Raw genomic sequence first — 23312 nt, 5'->3', positions numbered from 1 at the left:
ACACTCCTCGCGGGTACTCAATGCGATGCGAGCTACTCCCCCTACTCCACAATGTAAATCGACATGCTACGATACACCACCATTCATCTAAATGCTCCTATGCAAGCCACTACTTCTCACTGCATCGCCCTGCACACCACTGGATGCTATGGCCTGAAATTAAGTTTGTACGCATCAATCTGCATCCCTCTACATAACATTGGACCCTATGAGATAACTTTGTGCAGTCTTGTGTACCACTGTTCACTGTCATACCACCCTGTAACAAACGATGTCTTACATGTGCCAAAGTATCCACCACTCTGCTAGTAAACCCTCCATGGTGTGGGCTACATCTCCCCATCTTCCCTAAAACACCTGAGCGGCCTTACCCATCACATGCCATCGGGATTGACACTATTGTGCCTATGCTCAGTAGCTCCAGTGTCCAATTTACCAATGAGAGGGCACTGTCTCCATGTAATGCCCCATCTGGTGGCCTGTCGATGCCACCTCCTCCTACCAACTCCTACTAGAGTAAGTTAATCACCCTGTGACTCCACGCACACTCAATATGCCATGACAACTCATGAAATTTTTCTGCTCCCCTGTCAAACCATCCTATCACTAGTGTTGACCGGGGCTCTGATGGAGATCTAAAAATGTGTGCACGCCCAAACATCGGGTCCATCACACAGCTACTACCATCACCTACCAAATCTATGACGTGATAGGAAATCCCACCTGGATCCCAACAACAGTCTGGCCCTCGACTCCCTCTGGTAATCCCCGGCCTCTGCTGAAATGTGGCCATGGATGTATCCAACCACCTAGCTTGCTCGATCAAGTACCAGCTCAGTACCTCTTGCCATCCAATCCCAGAGGAGGGATCGAATCTTCAATCTCTTGTGTATGGAGCATTCCTCCATGCTGACGTTGTTCCACACTCAGCTCATGTCGCTCAGTCCTGGTAACCTAGACATCCCCTCAGGTATGTCTAGACAACCCTGCCTCCCTCAACCCAATGCGTAAGGGTGGGCTAATAACAGTGTAGATCCCATCAATGTGCCTCTGAAGCGAACTCACAACAAGTGGTCTCTATGTTGCCCCTCATCAATGGCTAGCCCAAGGATGGTTGCACTTCCTCCTCCATCATGGACTCACCACAAGCCTTTAACTGCTCCTACATGGACAACCCAACATGCAAGACATGCTCACTAGTCAGTTGTAGGTGACTGTCATTCGACAACTCTATCATAGATCTAGATGCCTTTGTACCTCTCGGCTCCTCATCAACAGTGGACATGTCTCTCGGCACCTCCTATCACCTGAGAACTCAGTCACAACCTGGGATACCTCATCAATGGATAACTCAACAACAGATGGCATCGCATCAATGGGTGTATGCTCAATTTTCTCCTTGCCAACCATGGCCCCTTAAACTACTCTCTCATCTTTTGCCTTAATCCTTCTCATCATCCCTGCATAATTCCACTAAATCCCCATTGATTTGTGCATGCCTCTTAGTTCACAAAACTCCCAAAAAGAGAGGGACGCCTGAATTCCATGACCCAACGATTGGTTTGCCCTCTAATTTCCTGCCAATAAATCCACATAAGTTGCAATCATGTCTTGCCATCCTCATGCGTTACCCATAATTTTGGGCATAATTTATTTGTTGTATAATTGAGAATAGTCTTGATTCCCAGTTACAGAATGAACCAGTTGCTCCCCCACGTCAGTCATCATTTTTTTTATCCTAATCACCTCATTCAAGGTTACTACCATGTTGTTTGATTTTAATATTTCTATGCATTCCATGATTTCTTAGCTTTTTATTTTGGTCTTGTCATAGAAAGAAGGGTTTCCCACAAGTTGAGCCAAGATTATGGCTCTAATACCACTGTAATATTCCTATTGGAAATACTAAGTAATAACAACCATAAATTTCTTACATACAACCAAAAATCAAAACACCGCAACATGTCAGCACATTAACAATTTACTCCCAAAGAAGCGGAGCCATTTTATTATATATCATGGTAGGAGTACAATAGGAAAGAATCAGTGCACCTCAGCTTGCCAAAGGCAAGCTAGACAAATCACGTGAGAAAAAAAGGTGCCCAGATGATGGGAAGTGACTTCTCTATGCTCTGCGTTGCCTTTAAAATCTACACTGCTCCTGGAAAGAGACACCTATTTGAGCCCTCTAGACTGCTCAGAAAATTTTGCCAAATTAATCATAGCCTCTCCTCAACAGACCCAAAAGAACCCAGTAAGGGTTTGTCCTAGTTTTGAGGCTCCAAAATTGACCCCAAAATGCTTGGCTCTCCTCTACTGCTAGAAAATGTCACCTGTGATAGTTGGGGTGTTTCCTGCTCCTCAAAGGCTAGGAACTCTCCTCCAATCACCCTCCAATCAAATCCCAAACAATTCCAGCTCCTCAATCCCACTCACTGAGCCTCCCGACAAATAGCCCCACAACCACCTACGCAGTCCTAGGGAAAAAGACACAGGCCCAGCCACACCAACTCGTTTTGCTGAGAAAAGCACCTCTACTCTTAGAAATTTCCTCCTTCCAGCAAATATTTGTGTGATGAAATAACCTAGCGATAATAAATCTCTTCTCTCTGGCACAATACCTCTCCAAGCCCTGCATAGCTCCCTCTTCTGCATCCCACTGGTGCCAGAAATTCGTGCTACTGCATGGTATCCTCCCAGTTACCAAAGAAGAGTAGAATTTGCCTCCCTAGGGTGGCACTCGTGGTCCACTGAAGAAGAGGGTGAGATTTCCCCTTGGAAACCTCTGATGCTAAACAACACTTGTGACTTAGTTGAACAGCTTGAGCAACAATGTGTAAATGGCAAATTATGAAAAAGTACCAAATGTAGACCTCCAAGCTCTATTTATAATTGTTGACCCTCTCTCCCTTAACGATCCCCACCTTCCACTAATCAGCACCCCTTCCTTTCTCTCTCTCTCTTCTCACTAGTGCGAAATGCTCCACTGGGTCGAATTTCCTTCTCTTGTGGCCCCCACATTCCACTATAGCTATAATTTTATATTTCTCTTAAGTCCCATACGCTAAAAATGCCTCCAATGCTCAAATTACAAAATTGTGCTATGCTTAGCACCTCCCCAAAAAACTCCATTAATCCCCTCAAATAAAAAATAAAAAATAAAAATTGGGGATATTACAAACCTGCCCAATCTCTGTAGCTCTGTGGGGCTACAACTCCAAGTCACCCCACCTCACTCCTGGAGGTATGGTAGCCATCATCGTGAAGCCTTCCTCCAACCTAGAGGACAACTTGTCGATCTCGGTTAATGCTGCTTGTTGGTCTTGCTTGTTCTTCTTCCTGAGAGGACATTGATTACTATAGTGGTCAAACTCACCACACCTAAAGCACTTGACCTTTGACAAGCCTTTCTTCTTCTTTCTTTGTTCCCCTTGCCCCTGACTAGGACCCTTTGATGTGAGGGCCACATTCTCCTCCTCCTTCACCACCTTCGATTCATTGCTACTACTGCAACAGATGGAGCTCTTCAACAAAGCTCGTCTTAATGCCTCCTGCTGCAAATAGGCCCACATTCTATCCCATCCTAGTAGCATGTCTATGCCCAATATACTTTGGATGAAGCCTACCAATCCTCCGAGTCACTATTAAGTGCTAATCGTACTAGCTCCGAAGGTTGAGGCATTGCCCCAACAACTGCAATTTGGTCTCGGACCTCCTGAATCCTGGTGAGGAAGGGATCTATGCATTCCCCCCTCTGCATCTTGATGCATCTCATCTTTTCGTCCAGGAACATCTTCTGATGCTCAGAAGTGCCCTGATATAGCGTGGAGAGAGCATCCCACATCTTTTTGGTCATTCCCTTGACTGCTATATGTGAGACTATATGGTCTCGGACTCCATCCAAGATCAAACGCTTCACCTGCGCCATCTCCTTCCTATATTCCTTAAGTTGGTTTACATCTTGAGGAACTGGCACTACATTATCAATGTAGGATTTCATGTCATATTCATCTAGAAGCAAGGACATCCTAGCCTTCCAGATGACATAGTTGGATGATCCATCCAACCTATCCTGATCTCTAAGCCCTATAGTGGCCATGTCCAAACTGTTGAAAATCCCCTTTCCTTCTACTTGTTTGTTGTTCGATTACTCGCACTGCCTTCTGGTGTGAGAAGATTTGCTCACAACTACTACCAATCTGAAAGGAAAACTCAAACTTTTGAGACTCAAAGTTCCCTGAGAGAAATTTTCCCTCTTATGTGTGTTCTTTTCTCTTCCACCCGACGTTGGTTCTGCTATTGCAAAAACCCTCTGCGTCCAACCAAAAATATGCTCAGAGAAAATCTGAGCTGCAACTGCTCGCTCTGACTGTTGGAATCACTCTCCTAGGAAAATCGAATTTTTTGCACCCCTGCAACTGAAAATCGCACGGATGGCATTGCAATTTGGCTTGCCTGTCTAAGCATTGCGCTGCCTCGAGAATTCTGGCCTGCTGCTCCCTCTGAGCAGCAAAATTCTTTCTCCGCTTCTAAGCTTCCCAGTTGATCACTCATGCTTTGGTACCATGTGAAAATTCCAAAACTGGAATCCCATTACAACCACTGGAACTTATTTTTCTAATTGTTAACTATTTTAACAATTCATCAGCTACAACAAATATCAAATAAATCACACTGCAACCGTCACAAATAAAATACTGCAGAAATAATAGCATTGGAAACTGAGAAAATTCTAGCGCACAGACAATAAAATTAACACCGTTATTTTTGGACAAAAGTCCCCGGAAAAACCCAATGTGGGAAAACTGGTGCAACAGGTGAGGGTTTTATTTTATTATGCAATAGTGAAATCTGAGTAAAATCTATGGATGCCCAACTGGAAAACCAAACAAGAAGTAAATCTGGTCAAAATTATTTAAGGGAATTACCCTTCTTCCACAAGCAATCTTAGCATAACTCTTCAGAAAACTTGTCCTCCTAGACCGTTTGTGTCAGCCTCTACACTGCTTTGCGCAGACCCTGTGATGTTTAGCCTTTGAACTGCCTTTGATGGAGTCGTTCTACCTGTCTCTGATGAGGAAATCGCTTCTCCAACACTCTGGACCTTATGCTCGGCCTCTGGAACTGAAAACGAATTTCTCTCCAGCAATATCGAATTTCTTTTGAAGCAACTGCACAATCCTCTGCACTGCGTCACTGGGAATAACTCAAACCCTTGCTGTTGCCTCTTCGAATCTGGAAAACTTCCTCTGGATCACTATCTCTGACCCTGCTACAATCTCTGCTTCTCTGGCAACTATTGTTACTCTCTAGAAATCGATTTGCGAAGAAAATCGAACTACAGAAGCATCTTCTCCAAGTGCCTATCAACTTCTTATAATCCTTTGTTGGGACTCCAACGACCAAAATTAAATTTTAATCAGTGGCTAGGATCATCTTGAAGTCAATCTTTGTGAGTCTCTAAATGATTCTCACCTTGACTTAATTAAATCTAATTAATTAACCATATTCCCTAAGTTTAGACTTAACAAATATTTTAAAACTACTTAATAATCTAATTAAGTCATTTCTAGGTGGAATTTCCAGAAACCATTTATGGGTTTTGGAAGTCTCATGTATTCTAGCCTCTGCACCAAATTTTGTGGCTAGAACACATCTAATGCCACAGAAACTAATAGGTAAGATCTAGTATCTAGAAATTTTTGTAGGGCTAGTATCAGTGATTTTTGGGCAAAATATTGAAAAGATCTTAAGCGAATTCAAATTTTGGGCAAGGGTTTCAATTTTTTTACGGCCTCCAGGCCTAGCATCCTCCTCTACCTTAGCTGTCTAGCCCTCCTAGCATGGCCACATCTCCCTTTTGCCCTCCAGCCCTAGGTCGCAAGCCTATTTTGGTCTTTGTGACCTTAACGTGGCCCTTCCTAGGGTTGTCGTCACCTTTTCTTTGGCCCTTGTAGGCCTGGCCGTAAAGACTAAGGCCCTCGACCTCCCCTCCTAGGCCTGCCGTAGGCCTTCCCTATTCTTCACTACCCCTTCCAGCCCTCCTTTCCCCTTATCCCTGCCTCTGCTCAAACATTTCAGCCCTCCTAGCCCCTCCGCTCCTCCTCTTCTCTCGTTTGCCACTTCTCCCTAAGTCGCAGCCTTTGTAGGGCTTGTGCTAGCTCCTTGTGGGCTCGTATTCCCTTCAACAGGTCTCTGCAGCCCTAGGCCGCAACCCTATAGGGCCTCTCAACCCCTTCCTTAGCCTAGCGGCAACCTTTCAAGGCTTGTCGTGAGGCCTTTTTGGCCTCTAGGCCTTTGCCACAAGCATATCTAGGCCTTTACCAGAAGCATATCTAGGCCTTTTCTCCTTGCCTTTTGCTTCCCCCTTGCCCTCATTTGCCTTCTTTGCCTTTGTGGGACATCATTAGTTTCTGAAGCTAATCATTGGTAGTTTTTGCAGAGAAATTGGTAAAGATTTGGTGCTTTCAGGTATCATAACTCTTGGGAAAAGTTTGAGCAAGTGTGCAAGCGAACTACTAGGCCTAAGGTCTAAGGGTTTGATTCCCTAACTCTTATCCTCTCATTGTTTTGCTACAACTAGTAAAATAATTCATAACAGTGGCAAAAAATTCATTCATGGTACCCTACAATCAACTCATAAACTGCTCGACACATTAAGGAATTAATTGCACAAATTGGGCAATTTTGTTTTGAATTAAATTACATAATCTTGGTGAATGTCATCTCTGTCATTTCTGCATACTAAGGTCTGATATAAGCAGTGGCATAAGCACCTTTCCATTATTTGCATCCTCATTTAAAGTGCCCTCTAGGAAATAATTAATTTGGGATTGTTTAGTGCAATTGGCATAGAAAATAGCTCACTATTAGCTCATTGTTCATATCAGTGTGGAAAAAGTCGCGATTAAATTGGCAAAGTCTGACTTTTTGGACTGGCCGATTTAATCAGCAGACTTTTTGGCAATTTTTCCCAGTCGAAAAAGTCGAGATTAAATCAAAAAAGTCGTGATTAAATCGGGATTCAAGTGAAAAACATTGTGGAGCCCGCCCAAGGTGCGGATAAGTGAGGGAAAAGGCAAAAAACACTCATTTTTCACTCTTCTTTTTGCCATTCGTCCCTGTGGAGAGAGGAGGTGGTTGCCATTGCCCAAGAGGAGGAGATTTGCTAGTTTTGTGGTGTGGATTTGGAGATTTGTCCATTGCTCAACATGCGAGATTCCAAGTGTCAATTTGCTACTGCCAAGTATGTATTTTAATTTCTCTCCTAGTCTTTGTTACACAAATAGCTTCTTAGATCTTTCTATTAGTTTGTTTTTATCTTATTTTTGCTTCGAAATTTGAATCAAAACATTGTTTAGAATCTAGATTGAATCAAAACTTCAAATTTCAACTTTCAAGAATCAAATGACAAAAATTCAAAACCTTGTTTAGTGAATTTGAGTATGTTCAAGTGAGTGAGAAGAGGCATTATAATTTAAAATTAACAATTACATTTGTGTTTGCTTCTCATGTGATGGGCAATTTTTTATTTTTTTCAATTTTTTTGTACCCTAGTTCAAAGTTTCAAATAAAATGCCAAGGAATTTGGACCCTATGTGAGAATATGGTGCACCTAATACTATACCTGAATCTGGGGGGGTCAATAGAATGTAATTGACTTGCAAGTTGTGTGGCAATCATATGTCAGGGGGTGTCAAGAGATTAAAATTCCATTTGGGGCGAATTTCGTGGCAAAATATAGAACTTTGCCCAAATCCAACTCCAGAAATCATCTGGTAGGCCATTAAATGGTTGATGGATAAAGAGGAGGGACAGACACCAAGGAAACAGTATAAATCCAACTTGTAGGGGTCTCAAGAGTGGGGTGAAGTGAGAGTTGTTCTTCAGCATCACCTTCCACACCGACATGTATTAACCCCTCAACTTTCTCATCTTTTTTTGTTCCTAGAACCACACTTAGTGCACAAAATGGCATCAAATCAACATTTAAAAAAAAAAGGAAGAGTCAAAAACTGACAAGTTGATCAGTAAGTGTCTTCTATGGAGTGATGTTCCTTTCAACATTGCCAAGACAAACCCATTCTACCAACATATGTTTGATGTTGTTGTTGTCGTTGGCCCAGGGTACAAAGCCCCTACCTTTCAAGATGAAAAGGTTGATTGCACTGCTAAATTGGAGGAGTTTAGGGCATCATGGGAACACATTGGATGTACAGCCATGTCAGATGGTTGGACTGACCAAAAAGGTAGGACCCTTCTTAACTTCTCGGTTAGTTGTCCCAAGGGAACAATGTTTATGAAATATGTGGATGCATCTGCACACATTCAAGATGCACGTTTATTATGTGAGTTGTTGGACATCTTCATTCAGGAAGTAAGTCCACAAAATGTTGTCCAAGTCATATCGAACAATGATGCAATTATGTTGCTACTGGCAAGTTGCTTATGGAGAGGTATCCTAACTTGTTTTGGACACCTTGTGTTGCTCATTGTATTGACTTGATGTTGGAGGATATAGGTAAGATTCCTCTTATGAGGGATATTATTGAATCATCCAGGAGCATAACAAAATTTATATATAATCATGCAGTTCTGCTTAGCTTGATGAGAAGATTCACCAACAATAAAGAGATGGTGTGTCATGCCATTACATGACTTGCCACTACTTTCATATCTCTTCAGTCTCTATTGAATTCTATGTGGGATGTGAAGAACATGTTTCTTTCACAAGATTGGCGTGCTTTATATTTTAGCCACAAACCAGAGGGAGAGGGCATATGCAAACTAGTTTCATATGATCAGAGCTTTTGGGCAGGAGTAGAGGAGGTGTGTGCCATTTCAGAACCTTTGATAAGGGTTCCTCGGTTGGTTGATGGAGACAACCCCGCAATGGGCTACTTGTATGAGGCCATGGATATTTCCAAAGAAGCCATTCATGCTTATTATGAAGATAAGGGAGACGAGGGGTTAGAGAAACAACAAGTCATATGGAGAGTGATTGATGAGCAATAGAACAATACCCTCTATTGCCCCATTCATGATGCGGGTATCTACCTCAACCCTACATTTTCTTACTCCTATGGTTTCAGATTTAATGCCGAGGTGATGGATAAATTCCTCACTTGTGTTGAGAAGATGGTGCCATCTGAGCAAGAATGTGAAGATATTTCTAAAGAAATAGAGATATATAGGATGGTAGGTGGCACATTTGGTTTTACCATGGCTATTAAGAATAGGACGACCAAAATGCCAGGTAAGCTTCAATTTGTTTCAAGATTCAACTTTCAAATTTTATAATTCATTCTCTTCATAATTTCAAATTTTATAATGCTTGTGTGCCCTAGCATTTCATTTGCTCCATGTTTGGTTCTTTTGTGGGCCTGTGTACCCTGGATTTATATTTGGTCGGGCCCATGTGCCCTAATTTTATCGTATCTCTATGCTTTGTGTTCTGGGGATTTTTTATCCTAGGGTTCATACCATGCTCCTATGTCAAAGGTTTGCTTAGTTTTCAGTCAAGTTTCTGCTCAAGATCGCATACACACATGGTGTGTCTACAGAATGTAATTTTTATTCCCTATTTTCATATTAAAATTTATGGTTTTCTCTCTGGAAAAAAAAAAATTAAAAAAAATAAATAAATAAATAAATACATTAAATAATTACCGGTTGATTGCAATAAGCGATATTTTTATCGAATTTTCACATTGTGTGGCCCTTTGGCTTCGCAAGATGTTGTATGGTTTATTTCCTTAGCAGTTGAGACCAACAATGATCTACTGTGATAATCAGAGTTGTATCAAACTCACGAAGAATCCAGTATTTCATGACAGGTCAAAGCATATCTGCAGAACAGGAGTCCACACAGGGTATTAGGGAGTAGGAACCCCTAAGGAGGATTTTTCTAGGAAGAAGCTTGTGATTGGGCACTTTAGGATTTTTGGCTGCCTTACGTATTCACATGTCCATGAGGAGAAGAGGACAAAGTTAGAACCCACAACAGAGAAGGGAATTCTTGTGGGTTACAGCGAGACCTGCAAAGCCTATCAGATATATATATATATTCCTACCAAGATGAAAGGTGTCCTAAGGCGGGATGTGATGTTCGAGGAGGAGAGGGCCTTGAAGAGGGGTCTCGGGAGGATGAACAAGTAAAGAAACAAGCTCCTCAATAGGGGAGCACACCACAGGTTTTAGGATCACCAAGATCACAGGGATTAGGAGGATCATCAACTTCTGGGGTGATAGGTCCACACAGTTCAAGATCAGGTACAGGTTCACCGTAGGCCACAAATGCATCGTCATTAGGAGCTCCAAGGGAGGAGATTCCCACAATAGTTAAGGAGGTAACTTCAGGGAAGAGGAAGCCAAGATGGATTTATGAGACCCTGAAGGAAGCACGAGAGTTAGTGAGAAGACCCAAGCGGTTAGTTAGGGAGAGTAGACCACCAGAGAGGTTGGGTGGCTATGTGGCAAGTGTTGTGGAGATCGAGCCAGCGAGCTATGAGGAGGCAACGAGTCAACAGATATGGAGGGATGCCATGGTGGAATAGTTTGCTTCCATCATGAAGAATGATGTTTGGGATAGTGTCTAGACTTGAGGGGAAGTTAGTGGCGACCTCTAGGTGGCTTTACAAGATCAAACACGCTGCGGACGATAGCGTGGAGAAGTTCAAAGCTCAATTTGTGGCACAATGGTTCTCACAGGTAGAGGGAGTTTACTATGAGGAAACCTTCGCACCAGTTGAGTGCCTCGATTAGAGCAGTGATCTCCATAGTGGGATAAATGGGTTGGAATATTCACCAAATGGATGTAACGACTTCCTTTTTCAATAGAGTCATACAAGAGGAGGTTTATATTGAGCAACCAAAGGATTTTAGGTGCATGGGAGAGAGTCTCATGTTTGTATGCTTAGAAAACCCCTATATGGTCTAAAAAAGGTGCCTAAAGCATGGTACAAGAGGATTGTCGCTTACTTGCAGCAGATGGGTTTACAAAAGGGCGATGCAGATCCAAACCTATATTTTGTTATGGTTGGCAAGGATCCACTCATTCTAGTCTTGTGTGTGGATGATTTGTTTATTAGAAGAGAGGAGAGACTCATAGAGCATAGCAAGAGAGATCTTGCTTCAGAGTTTGAGATGATTGATCTGGGACTGATGCACTATTTTCTGGGGTTGGAGGTTTGGCAGGAAGATGGGCATATCTTCATGCATTAGGGTAGATATGTAGGGGACATACTGAGGAGATTTTATATGGAGGATTCCAGCCCTATGGCTACTCCAATGATTACCAACTGGAAGAAGTTGCATGCTTCTAATTCCGAGTTGGTAGACCCCACTTTATATCATCAAATGATCGAGTCACTAATGTATCTGGTCAACACTAGACCAGATATATATTTCGTAGTCAACACGTTGAGTCAATTTATGATGGAGCCCTGGAGGATGCAATGGATGGCTGCAAAACATGTGTTATGGTACCTACAGTGCACAACAGACTATGGACTGGACTATATCTAAGCAGAATGAGTCAAGTTGATAGGTTGTACAAACTCAAACTGTGTAGGTAGTGCTAGTGACAAGAAGAGTACATTTGGATGTTGTTTCATGTTGGGTTTGGCAATGGTGTCGTGGTTCAGCAGGAAGCAGAGATCAATGGCACTGTGTTCCACGAACACTAAGTACATTGTCTCTAGTCAGACCAGTTGCGAGGCTATTTGAATTCGCAAGACGTTGGTTAGGGATTGAAGCCAACTACGATTTACTGCAATAATCAAAGTTGTATTAAACTCAAGAAGAATCCCGCATTTCATGACCAGTCAAAGCATAGTGAGAGCAAGTACCACTTCATCCAGGATTATATTCAGAGATGAGCAGTGAAGCTTGAGTACATTTCCAATGATGATTAAGCTGCAGATATTCTCACCAAGTCATTGTCAATGGGCAAGCACGTCTATTTTGGGGACAAGATGGGAGTGGTGAGAAACACCTTCCTTGGTAAGAGGGAGTGTTGAAAAAGGTACTAGGGAGGTGTTTCCTAGTGCTTTTTGCCTTTGGCATAGGAAGACACAAGTAAACACCTTTTTAGTGTGACTTTATTAATAATTAAAGTCGTGATGTTTTTAGTCACTTTATGAGGTACAAAAAGTACATTGACTTTAGTAAAGTAACTTCATGTTTTTAAAGTGACTTTCTAAGAAAGGGGTACATGGTACAAGAAGTTAATAAAGTGACTAGGGATGTTCATTAATGAAGGGGGAGACATAAGAGGAGGTCAATGAGAGATTAGATCTCCACCCTTGATCAAGGAGAGCTGATATCCAATCTTAGCCCTTGATGCTACGGATAGGGCTTCTCATCATTATGAGCCTAAAAAGGAGGATAAAGGCAAAGCAGAATTCATTCTTCATGTGAAAGTGTTGGAGAAGTGAAGAGGAGAGGAGAAGAAGGCTGAGAAGGCTAAACAGCAGCTGGAGAAGACAAGGAACAATGCATTTCCCAAGAACATAGGCACAAATTTCAAGGTATCATTCCAACAGTTGGTATGTAAACTCAACATGTTTTTTAAGGGTCTGACAGCGTGATTTTCAAGGTTGTCAATGCTGCTACAGCAGCTTGAATCCCAAGGAGACTCTGACCTGGAAATCTGAGTAACCAGTGCATGATTTTTGAGGTAGGTGTCAGTGCATTTATTGCAGAGAAGGCAGACATGAAAATCAAGAAATTTGAGTGAAAATTTCATGGCTGCCTGTGCACAAATCTCGAGGAAGTTTGGGTGCATTTTCCAAGGGAGCCAGGCACAATTTTCTAGAGGTTGTCTAAGCACAACATTCAAGGCAGAGGCCTGGACAGTAGCACAATTTCTGAGGAGGAGGTCTAGACAGTGGCACAAATTTCAAGGACAGCCGCAAGACTTTGAGAGGATTGACCCAAATTTCAAGGGAGAGATAAGTACCATTGATGTGTTTTTAATGTCGTAATAAATTTTTTGAGCTAACCAAATAAAATCCTCTCTTCAAACTGGATTTACCTTCGGGGTTTTTCCAGGTTCTGTTATTGACCAAGAATATCAGTGTCCATAAAATGTGTTTATGTATGTGAAATATTTTATCGCCTGTAAGTGAAAGTGAAAGAGTAGTGGTAACCAAGCATTGTTCCCTTTGAATTTAATATTCATGTTTAACTCAGCAAAAGAATATGGGGTTTGGGCATTAAACATGATGACAGCCCAAATACAACAATCTTAGAAAAAGAACACATTTTGATGTGTAAACTAGAGAATGGCCTACTGGGGTAAGCCTAAAAACCTTATGACATAGTCAAAGCCCACTTTGTCAGCATTATAGACAAAAGGAAGGAGCAATATCCTTTATGGAGGAATGCCTGAGCACCAAGGAGGTCAGCTAGACTTGAAAGATGAATTAAGGCCTTGCATTTAGTCTTCTAGTGGTCAACCCTAGTGAGAGGGGTCCCTAACTTATAAAAATTTGCTTGAAGAGATTGATAATAAATGTTGAATGAGTCGACCCTGACCCAAAGAAGAAAAGAGAGAATAAGTTCCATTCCAATTAAGATATAGATCATTTACAGTGGAGCTCTCATGTGGAGAAGGGAGAAGGTGCACGAGGGCTTAGAAAACCTTTGTGAATTGCGCCCTAACATGAGGAGTCTTCATGTGGTATTTGGAGGACATTATATTCACTTTGACACCCTCAATGACTCTTCCAACTGTTGAGGATAGAAGCATATAAATATCAAGAGGTTAATTTGCCAAAGAGAAGTGAATGAACTGTGAAAAAATTCTCAATGCTTAGTTGAATATCTAGCTGGAACAAAGAAGCTCAATGTGAGGTTCGGCATCTTTTGTATTTTCATGGATGACTTTGATTGCTGAAGTTACATTTGCAAATCTGTTGTAATGATCTGTTAAAGAAGTGCAATTCTGCTCCAAGAAGAAGGAATAAGTTTGAGGTGAAACCCTCCTTGGGACTTGTTGCTATCACTTTTGAATACCTTATTTGCTGCTGTCATTTGTATACACTGAAGCACTGTTCCTATCCCTTAGTGATCCTGGTTTCATGTTATTTACTGCTGATTTGTAATTGTTGAAGAGGTACACCTTTGGACGGGGAATCCCTTAAATTTATGCACATTGAGTCCATGTGGTTGGTTACAGAATGTCAATAACAGCTTAACTATGCCTACTTCCACACAGTTTGAACCCTATCGATTGTTGATCTTGACTCCATCACCCAACTGCATTGACACAGATCCAATCATTCACCCAATTGATCTCAAACAAAATCTTAAACAAACTTTGCTAGGGTTTCCCCTTTTGTGCCAGAAAAGAACCAGCCTAAAGCAAGAGGAAGCATTTCTGTCAGGACATTCAGTAATCTCTAGAAGTTCCCTAGAGCCACACTTGGATAAGGAACTTCATAACATTCAAAGTGCAGCCTTGGGATGTAACAAATAGGATTAATAATATGATAACCATGAAAGAGAAACTTGAGCAAACAACAATGTCGAAAAGAACGACAATAGGAATATTGTGAGGGCCCACACCATGTTCTTTTCAAGCAACCTGCCGTAAAGAGAAGAGGAGATGAAACAATGTTGGAGGATGGTTAGAAACTTGATAAACAGAGGTAGGCTAACCTAGCCAAGTGTGGGCATAGAGAGACAGGACTTTTTGGGAAAGGAAAAGCCAAAAGGTCTCATCACAAATGTGAAGGGAAAAAGAGACTTGCACCTCCCAAGCACCAAAAATGTGCATGGTTGCAATGCAGCAGTTATTAGTGGTAGAACTTGGTCATTACTCATAGCAGGACATTTTTCATAAAATATTGTGTTTGAGGTTCAGTTTCAATGACAGAGAGACTAAACCATAACAACTATTATGCAACCAAACTGATAAATTCCAGAGAAAATTGAGATAAACTTGCATAAGCATCATTATATATATATATATATATATATATGTCAGTATTTTTTTGTGAAATAATACAAGCATAATAATACTACGTGTGAATTGGATATATAGATATAGATATATATATATATATATATATATATATATATATATATATATATCTGTGTGTGTGTGTGTGAGTAATTTTTTGTGAAATGAATACAAGCACGATAATTCTACATATGAATTGGATATATATATATATATATATATAGATATATATAGATATATCTCTGTGTGTGTGTGTGTGAGTAATTTTTTGTGAAATGAATACAAGCATAATAATTCTACATATGAATTGGATGCATGACTCAGCAGATTGTTTATCTACATTTAGGATAGAGAAAACAAACCTGCATAGCTACTAAATATGAAATCAGATTAAAAAATGCTATAGGCAAGAAAAGGTGACGAAAATGATGATAAAAAAAACAAACAATCAAAACGAAACAAAAATTATTATAATTTCCTTTCTTATTTGCAGAACTGCTACAGTAATAAGCAGTTAGAAACCATAGAAAACAACACATTTTAGCATGCATTCTGGCTTATAACAAATCTTGTGCCTAGTTATGTACCATAACCCTGACAATAAGGTCAATGGATCCACATCATCAACTATGAATTATATTGTGCAGCTAGTAGCATATTTGCTGCAAGTATTACACATATACTGGAAACCATCAATCCATAAGACAGGCCAAAATTTGGAAACAGTTTGTCTGCATACCTGCAAAAACTGACACCACTGATCAACTAATGGCCATTGCTTTTCTGCAAATAATAATTGCCACATGCCTATAGCCGTGTCTAATGCCAATGACTTCTGACCCTGCAGCCACAAAGTAAAATATGACAGCCCAAATACAACAATCTTAGAAATTGAGTGGTATAGTCTATCAACATTTATAGACAGGAAAGATAAAGAGAATAAAATTTCAAGTCCACCATAACAAGCATTTCAACATGTGAAAATATTCAGTAACAAAAATTTGTCATTCTAAACTTGGAACTTGTCAATTTGTACTCAACACAATTCAACCTCTACAGTGATATAAGCACAATTTATGATTCAATATTGCGTTTGACATTATTAAAATGCCCACAATAATCTGAGTTGTGATGGCACAACTACATGACCTTCAAATTAAATAGCAGCAACAAGCCATAAGAAGCTCAACAGTTGATCACCTTAAGGATAGGTACAATGGCCACACCGTGATGATGCTACAAGTTTAATAGGGGTGAGGAAAGAACTGCCTTCATATGAGACATTGACAGTTGGAATATACAACAAGAAGCATAAACATGCCATCAATTACATAACCATACAATGACAGCTACGACACTCACCATAATATTAACGTGAGGAACAGACACTAATATGGGCATTAATATAACAATAAAGTACAAAAATTGACTAACTAATGGAAAACCACTAGCAAAATTGATTTCATTGAAGACCGAGGCCAAGGACACATTTAGGCTCACATCTATCCTCCCCTTGTTCAAAAAATCCTGAACATGTAGATTCTGTCAAGAGATAGATGGAGTCGTGTGTATCCTGATAACGGCCTAGCAACATCCTCCATAAAAGTTACTAGTTCATCAGTTAATTAAATCACTGAGTGGGACTGCTCTTAAAATTGATTCAAAAGATGATACAAGACGATAGGATCCTTTAAGAGATAAACAAAATTATTGAACTGAGAAGCGATCGGACAATCCTAAATCATTTTTTTGTGGAATCTTGCGGTTACTGTATACTTCAGATGAATTTGTATCATAAGACTGCATTGCGCTGACATCAGTAGTCTTCGGAACATAAGTCTGTTGTTTCCTTTCTGTACGATGCTGATAGGTTGACTGATTAAGGTCTCTGCTTTTAAGATGATGTCGATAAGGATTTCTTGTGACCCGATTTTCCCTAATCATACTTTTGGCAATCTCTTGATTTACTTCAAGTACTGATGTTGTTGACTTGATTGTTGGATTTCCTCTTGGACTTTTAGTCGTTTGCATTTTAGCATCTGAGTGTGTCTTCTCTTCTATTGGATTTGGATTTGTCTAAACTGTGAGATTAATGTTGTTGAAAATTTGGCAGCTTAGGGATGAATTTCTAAAAATAGAAAATCTAAAAATAGAAGTCTAAAAATAGAATTTCTAAAAATAAAGTCTAAAAATAGAAGTCACAAGTATGACTTTCCAAAATTAGTAAATCACCTTGAATCAATTGGTAACCAAGTATTGTTGATGGAAAATCCCTTATTATCATCAATCAATCCTAATAGTTCAATTTCAACTTAATCATCAATATTATTATTATTATTCTTATACTACTATTATATTATTATTAAAAAGAAATGCAAGTCACTCAATCATGGCTGTCAATAATGTTCTCTTACACTGTCATTCTTGGCATGGCATATTCCTCTTACACTCTCATTAAAGCATGTCATGAAAGATTCCTCTTACGCACTCTTTAATGCATATGTTACACTCTCCTTAAAAGAATAAGTTACAAAGGCATACATACCTCCTTAATGGCATGAGTTACATTTCCTAAATGGGCATAACTTACACTCCTCTTGGTATGCGAGTTACTACTCCTTTATGGCATGGACTCATTGCTCCTCCTATATATATGTGTCCCATTCTTTCTCCCTTCACTACTTGTGCATTGTGAAAGAAGAATTCGAACTTGAGAAAGAGTTGGGGAGAGTTGAAGAAGATTGTGAGAGAGAGACTTGGAGAGTAAGAGCAGAACTTGGTGAGCCAAGGTTGATTCAATGCTTCAATGCTTCAGTGTTACTTCAGTTGAAGGGAAGGTTGATTCAGTGTGTGCATTTGTTGTTGCTACCAGTGATCTTCATGCTATAACTTCTTCAGATTTGGGTGAACTTACTCATTCTCTTGATCTCTCATTGTACTTTGTATCTTTGCTGAACAATTAATTTCTAATAGAAGAAGAATCTAGTTGGCGTTTACCCTTGTGGGTTTTGCCCTAGTCATTGGACTTAAATTTTTTGTGTCTCATTATGTTCTTGGTTGTCTTCTATTATGCATTTGATTTATGTTCTATCTACAATTGTTTATCTAGTATTGCAGCATAAAAAAGTTTTGTAATAAGTGATTGTTACAGCATAGAACATCAGAATTTCAACATGGTATCAGAGCTTTGGTGAAGACAAGCTCAAAAAGACAAGTGTCATTTGTAGCTTTCTTTCTATTGAAATATCTCTTGTTGTCCACTCCATTTGCAGCTCACTTTCTATTGAAATATCTCTTGTTGTCCATCCATTTGCAGCTCACTTTCTGCTGAAATATTTCTTGTTGTCCGCTCCATTTGCAGCTTACTTTCTGCTAGAATATCACTTGATGTCCACTCTATTTGCAGCCCATTTTCTGTTGAAATATCACTTCTTGTTCCTTATACTTGCTGCTCATTCTCTACTGAAATTTTACTGCTGAAATTTACTACTGAAATTTTATTGCTGAGATTTTACTAAATTTTACCGCTGAATTTTACTACTGGAATTTTACTGTTGAAATTTTGATGTTGAAATTTCACTGCTACCGTTCTTCCAAGATTTCAAGCAACCCAAGATATGATAGTAATTTTGTAGATAGTAATTAAGGTGTTGCATGTGTTTAATAGTTGTGGTTTTGGTACTTGTTGATGCATGCAAAAGTAAAGAGAAGTTTTACTTATGTTTATGCATGTGCAAGAAAGTGTTGTCTTGAAAAGAAGTACAATGTATAGAAGGTTATGAAAGAATAACTGATAGAAATTGGATGTTGATTATAGTGAGATTTTGACTCTCCCACATTATATGAGAAAGGTCATACTCTTATGGGTTTTCGTAATTTTGATATTCGAGTTTACTAACAATAGTGGTTGTATGTAAGAATCATGGATTTTGCAAAAGATGGAATGATAATTTTATAAACTAACCTCTTCTGTAGCGATCAAAGATGGATTATAACTAATATCAATGCAGGCAATAAAGTCAATATGTATAATTATTATTACATGTCTTCACTCTGGGATCAAGATTTGAAGATCTTTATAAAAATCAATGGAAGATTTATCCATGTATTGACTCATGATAAGTAATCATCAATATAAACTGTGGCACCGAAATTTCACTCATCTTCACTATGAAGCATTACCTCATGTGAGAAAGATGGTTTCTGAAATGCCTAAGATTAGAGTAGATCATGATGTATTTTTCCAAGTGGTGTTCAACAAGATGCGTTTCTTCTACCAATGACATATGATTGATGGATAGTGGTAACTTATAGAGGTCGGATCAAGAAGGAGCTAACAACTTCCTTCAGTCCACATTAAAAAATAAGTATTTTCAAGTATTATGTTGTTTCTTTGTGTCACTGCTTTTGTTTCGATTTATCTTTATAGATCATTGGTCATTCTTCTAGCATGAGTACTTGAATAATTCTTTCACTAACTTATTGATGAGGATGTGATCAAGAAAAGAAGATCCTGAAGATCATTAGGGTGAAAAATAGTGCAGGAAAGGTAAACTCCAAGAGGCAGTGGGTGCAAGGATAATGAAGGAGATACTCTCACATCTAAAAAAGAAAGAAATACTTGCCTCATCACTAGTCCTTTATATCGAGATTAAGGAAGATGTCGATCCATCCCATTATTTGAGTGGACATGAAGTGGACAAGAACTCAATACTTCTGCAAAGAAGTTGGAATCAAGAAAGAGACCATCGTACCATATAGCCCAGAACAAAATGGCCACTTAAGGATCTTTGACTACCCTGTCTACCTTCATGTGCCAGAGGAAAAGAGTAACAAGTTGGAAGCTTCAGGTAAGAAACGTATGATTGTTGGTTATTGTGAAAATTCTAAAGCTTATAGAATATGTGTCTGGTAAAAGAATTATAGAGTTTAGTACAGATATAACATTTGATGAAAATGCAGCTCTTTGAAAAGCCATAGACACTCCTCCTGCTAATGTTGAAAGACAGGATGATGCCTTGGATGTAGAAGAAAATCCTGAGCCTGAAATTGATCTTGTTGATGAAGCCATGGAGCCCATGTGAAAATTCCTTGAAATGTGACTACTAGAATTAATTCTCCTAACTGATTAACAATTTATCAATTTTCTGATTAATATCGAATTAATCACACTGCAATTTCTTCCCCTAATTAAAAGAAAGTTGCGGAAATAAAAATGTTGAAAACTGAGAAATGCTAGCACACACACACATAAATTATGACACTGTTATTTATAGACAATTCTCTCGGGAAAAAACCAATGTGGGAGAACCAATACAATAGTTGAAGGTTTTATTATTGTGCAACGGTAGAAATTATGAGTACAATAAAATGATGCCAAACAGGCATTTCTATCTGAGAGAAATAGTGGAAAAATTTATTAAGGGAAATTTACCCTCACTCCAAGCAATCTCAGCTCACTTTGGGCTCAAAACAGGCTCTATCTTTGCCTCTGCGTCAACCTCTACGTAGTCCCTTGTATGCTTAGCCCAGAACTCCCTCTAAATCAAGTGCCCTGCTTGTCTCTACTACTGGAAGTCTCTGGCCAGGCCCTCTAGATAATTTTTTGGCCTGCGACACCTAAAACGACCTTCCCTACAGCCAAATCAAATATGAGGCTCTGCACAAACCCCTGCGCAGCCTCCTAGAGCTGAAACTCGACCTCATCTTCCATCTCTTCCGGAACTAGAAACTCCTCCAAAAAATCTTTATGCTGCCTCTCTACCACCTCTTACTCGATCTCTCCATCTAAATCACTTGCACTGGAAAATTGAATTGTGTAGATCATTGAGTATTTTCAACTGGTGTGTTCTCCATTTACCCATCGACCTCTTCTTATAATCTCCAGTTGGGACTCCAATGGTCATAACTAAAACTTAATCGATGGTTGAGATCATCTCCAAGTCGATCCATGTGAATTTCTAGAGAATTCTCACCTTTCTCAATTAATTACTATTAATTACCCAGTTTTCCTAAGTTAGACTTAGGAAAAATTTAAATGACGGTCGATTAATTTAATTGAGCTATCTCTAGGTGGAATTTCCAAAATGATTTACGGGTTTTGGAGAACTCCTATGTTTTAACCTCTCCACATAGTTTTGAGACTAGAACGCCATTTGATGCTACAAAAACTTACACCCGCTTTTAGCGAGGAAGACGCTCTGGAACTTTGTCTCCATAACATCTTCCCACGCTGCTGATGTCTGACAACTATAGCTACTTGCTATTGTCCACCAACCACTACGCTAACTCTAATTCGTCTGCCACTAATTGGAGTTGAATCATGTTGCATTTGTGTTGTTGCTGACACTGCACTATCCATCTTGTATTGTTGCCAACTTTGCATCCACATTGTAACCCAACTAACATCCCTCTCACTGTTGTTGTTGCTACTGCAACTGAGAAGTATCCGAAATATTGAATCAATTGTGTCTGTGTTGCAACTATCTCCTGAGTGTCTGACTATTACTAGCCTCCGCACTCTCCTGGGGAAATATGCATAGTTGTTGATTCTGCACTACGACTTTTGCATTGCTATCAACACTACTCTGCACTCCTCAACATCCTACAACTATCACTCTAGAACTTACTGCACCAGCCGACACTGATCCTGGCCTTCCAGATACAATAGTTGGATGCACGCACTAATCTGTCTTGATCTCAAAGTCTTGCTGAAGCCATCTCTGCAAAAACTCAACCTGTGATGGAAAATCTCCTCCTTTTGCTCGACTACTAGAAAAACTATTCGCACTCCCTCCTAAAGTGAGAAAATATGTCTGTTATAGCTAGAAAATGTTGGATGTCTGAAGCCAGAAACCCTCTGAGAGAAACTCATTGTGTGTGCATTATCTCTTCCACCTGGCACTGAATCTACTCTAGCAACTACTGCAAACCCTCTGTGCCCACACAAGAAATCTGCTCTGTGAAAATACTGAGTTATTCCTCCCTCTACCTGCTAGAATCGCTTCCCCGGACAAATCAAATTTTCCTGCCACCTGCAACTGGAAAATCAAACCCTGTCCAACAATTTGCATTGCCTACCTAGGCACTGCACAGGCCCTCGGAAATTTGTGTTGCAGCTCCCTCTGAACAACGAATTTCTCCCTCTTCGACTCTGAGCTTCCCTATCAGTTAAATAGGCTATGATACCATGTGAAATATCCTTGAAATGCAACAACTAGTATTAATTCTCCTAACCGATTAACAGTTTATTAATTTTTTGATTAATATCAAATTAATCACACTACAATCTCTTCACCAAATAAAATAAACGTTGCGGAAATAAAAATATTGGAAACTGAGAAATGCTAGTACACACACACACATAAATTATGACATCGTTATTTTTGGACAATTGTCCCCAGAAAATAACAATTTGGGAAAACCAATGCAGTAGTTGAGGGTTTTATTGTTACGCAACAGTAAAAATTTTGAGTGCAATAAAATGACGTTGAACTGCCATTCCTGTCTAAGAGAAATACTGGCAAAATTTCCTGAGGGAAATTTACTCTCGCTCCAACCAATCCCGGTTCAGTGTGGGTTTAGAACTAGCTCCAACTCTGACGTTGTGTCAACCTCTGTACATTCCCTCATACGCTCAGCCCGGAACTCCCTCTGAATCAGATGTTTTGCATGTCTCTGCTGCTAGAAGTCTCTGGCCAGGCCCTCAAGATATTTTCCTGGCCTCTGACACCTTAAACGACATTCCTTCAACCAAAACGCACTGCCTTTATGAGGCTTTGCACAGCCTCTTGGAGTTGAAAGTTGACCTCCTCTTCTGACTCTTCTAGCACTGGAATCTCCTCGGAAAGATCTTTCTGTTGCCCTTATGCCACATGTTACTCAATCTCTGCTGCTGAATCACCTGCACTAGAAAATCAAACTACCTAGATCATTTGAGTATCTGCAACTGGTTTGTTCTCCATCTACCCATCAACCTCTTCTTATAATCTCTAGTTGGGACTCCAACGGCCATGATTAAAACTTAATCGATGGTTGAGATCATCTCTATGTCGACTTGTGTGAGTTTCTAGAGAATTTTCACCTTTCCCAATTAATTATTATTAATTAACCAATTTTCCTAAGTTAGACTTAGGAAAATTTTAAATGATGTTCAATTAATTTAATTGAGCTCTCTAGATAGAATTTCCAAAAATGACTTCTAAGTTTTGGAGAACTCCTATGTTTTTAGCCTCCTCCAGACAGTTTCGAGACAAGAACACCCTCTGATGCTACAAAAACTAATAGCCCATGGATACTTTGGATCCTCCTCCATGTGATCCTCCTGTTAAAAGGAGACCTTTAT

General features: G+C 39.8%; 1 protein-coding gene across 3 annotated transcripts in view; it reads right to left on the bottom strand.

Moving 5' to 3' along the window:
- The window catches only part of LOC149153417 (defective in cullin neddylation protein), a 268362-nt gene that overhangs the window by 38914 nt on the left and 206136 nt on the right, over nucleotides 1-23312 (bottom strand). For all 3 annotated transcript variants that reach the window (XM_089439789.1, XM_089439788.1, XM_089439787.1), the window contains one exon: nucleotides 15708-15809. In XM_089439789.1, the coding sequence (XP_089295915.1) occupies nucleotides 15708-15809 (102 nt within the window). The remainder of the gene's footprint in view (nucleotides 1-15707; nucleotides 15810-23312) is intronic.

Source organism: Pinus tabuliformis, chromosome 9 (genome assembly GCF_031772625.1).
Source record: "Pinus tabuliformis cultivar Carrire ecotype Pingquan chromosome 9, CPIR1, whole genome shotgun sequence".
NCBI lineage: Eukaryota > Viridiplantae > Streptophyta > Pinopsida > Pinales > Pinaceae > Pinus > Pinus tabuliformis.
The sequence above is the reverse complement of the archived record's forward strand: the minus strand, read 5'-3'. Positions and strand labels throughout refer to the sequence as shown.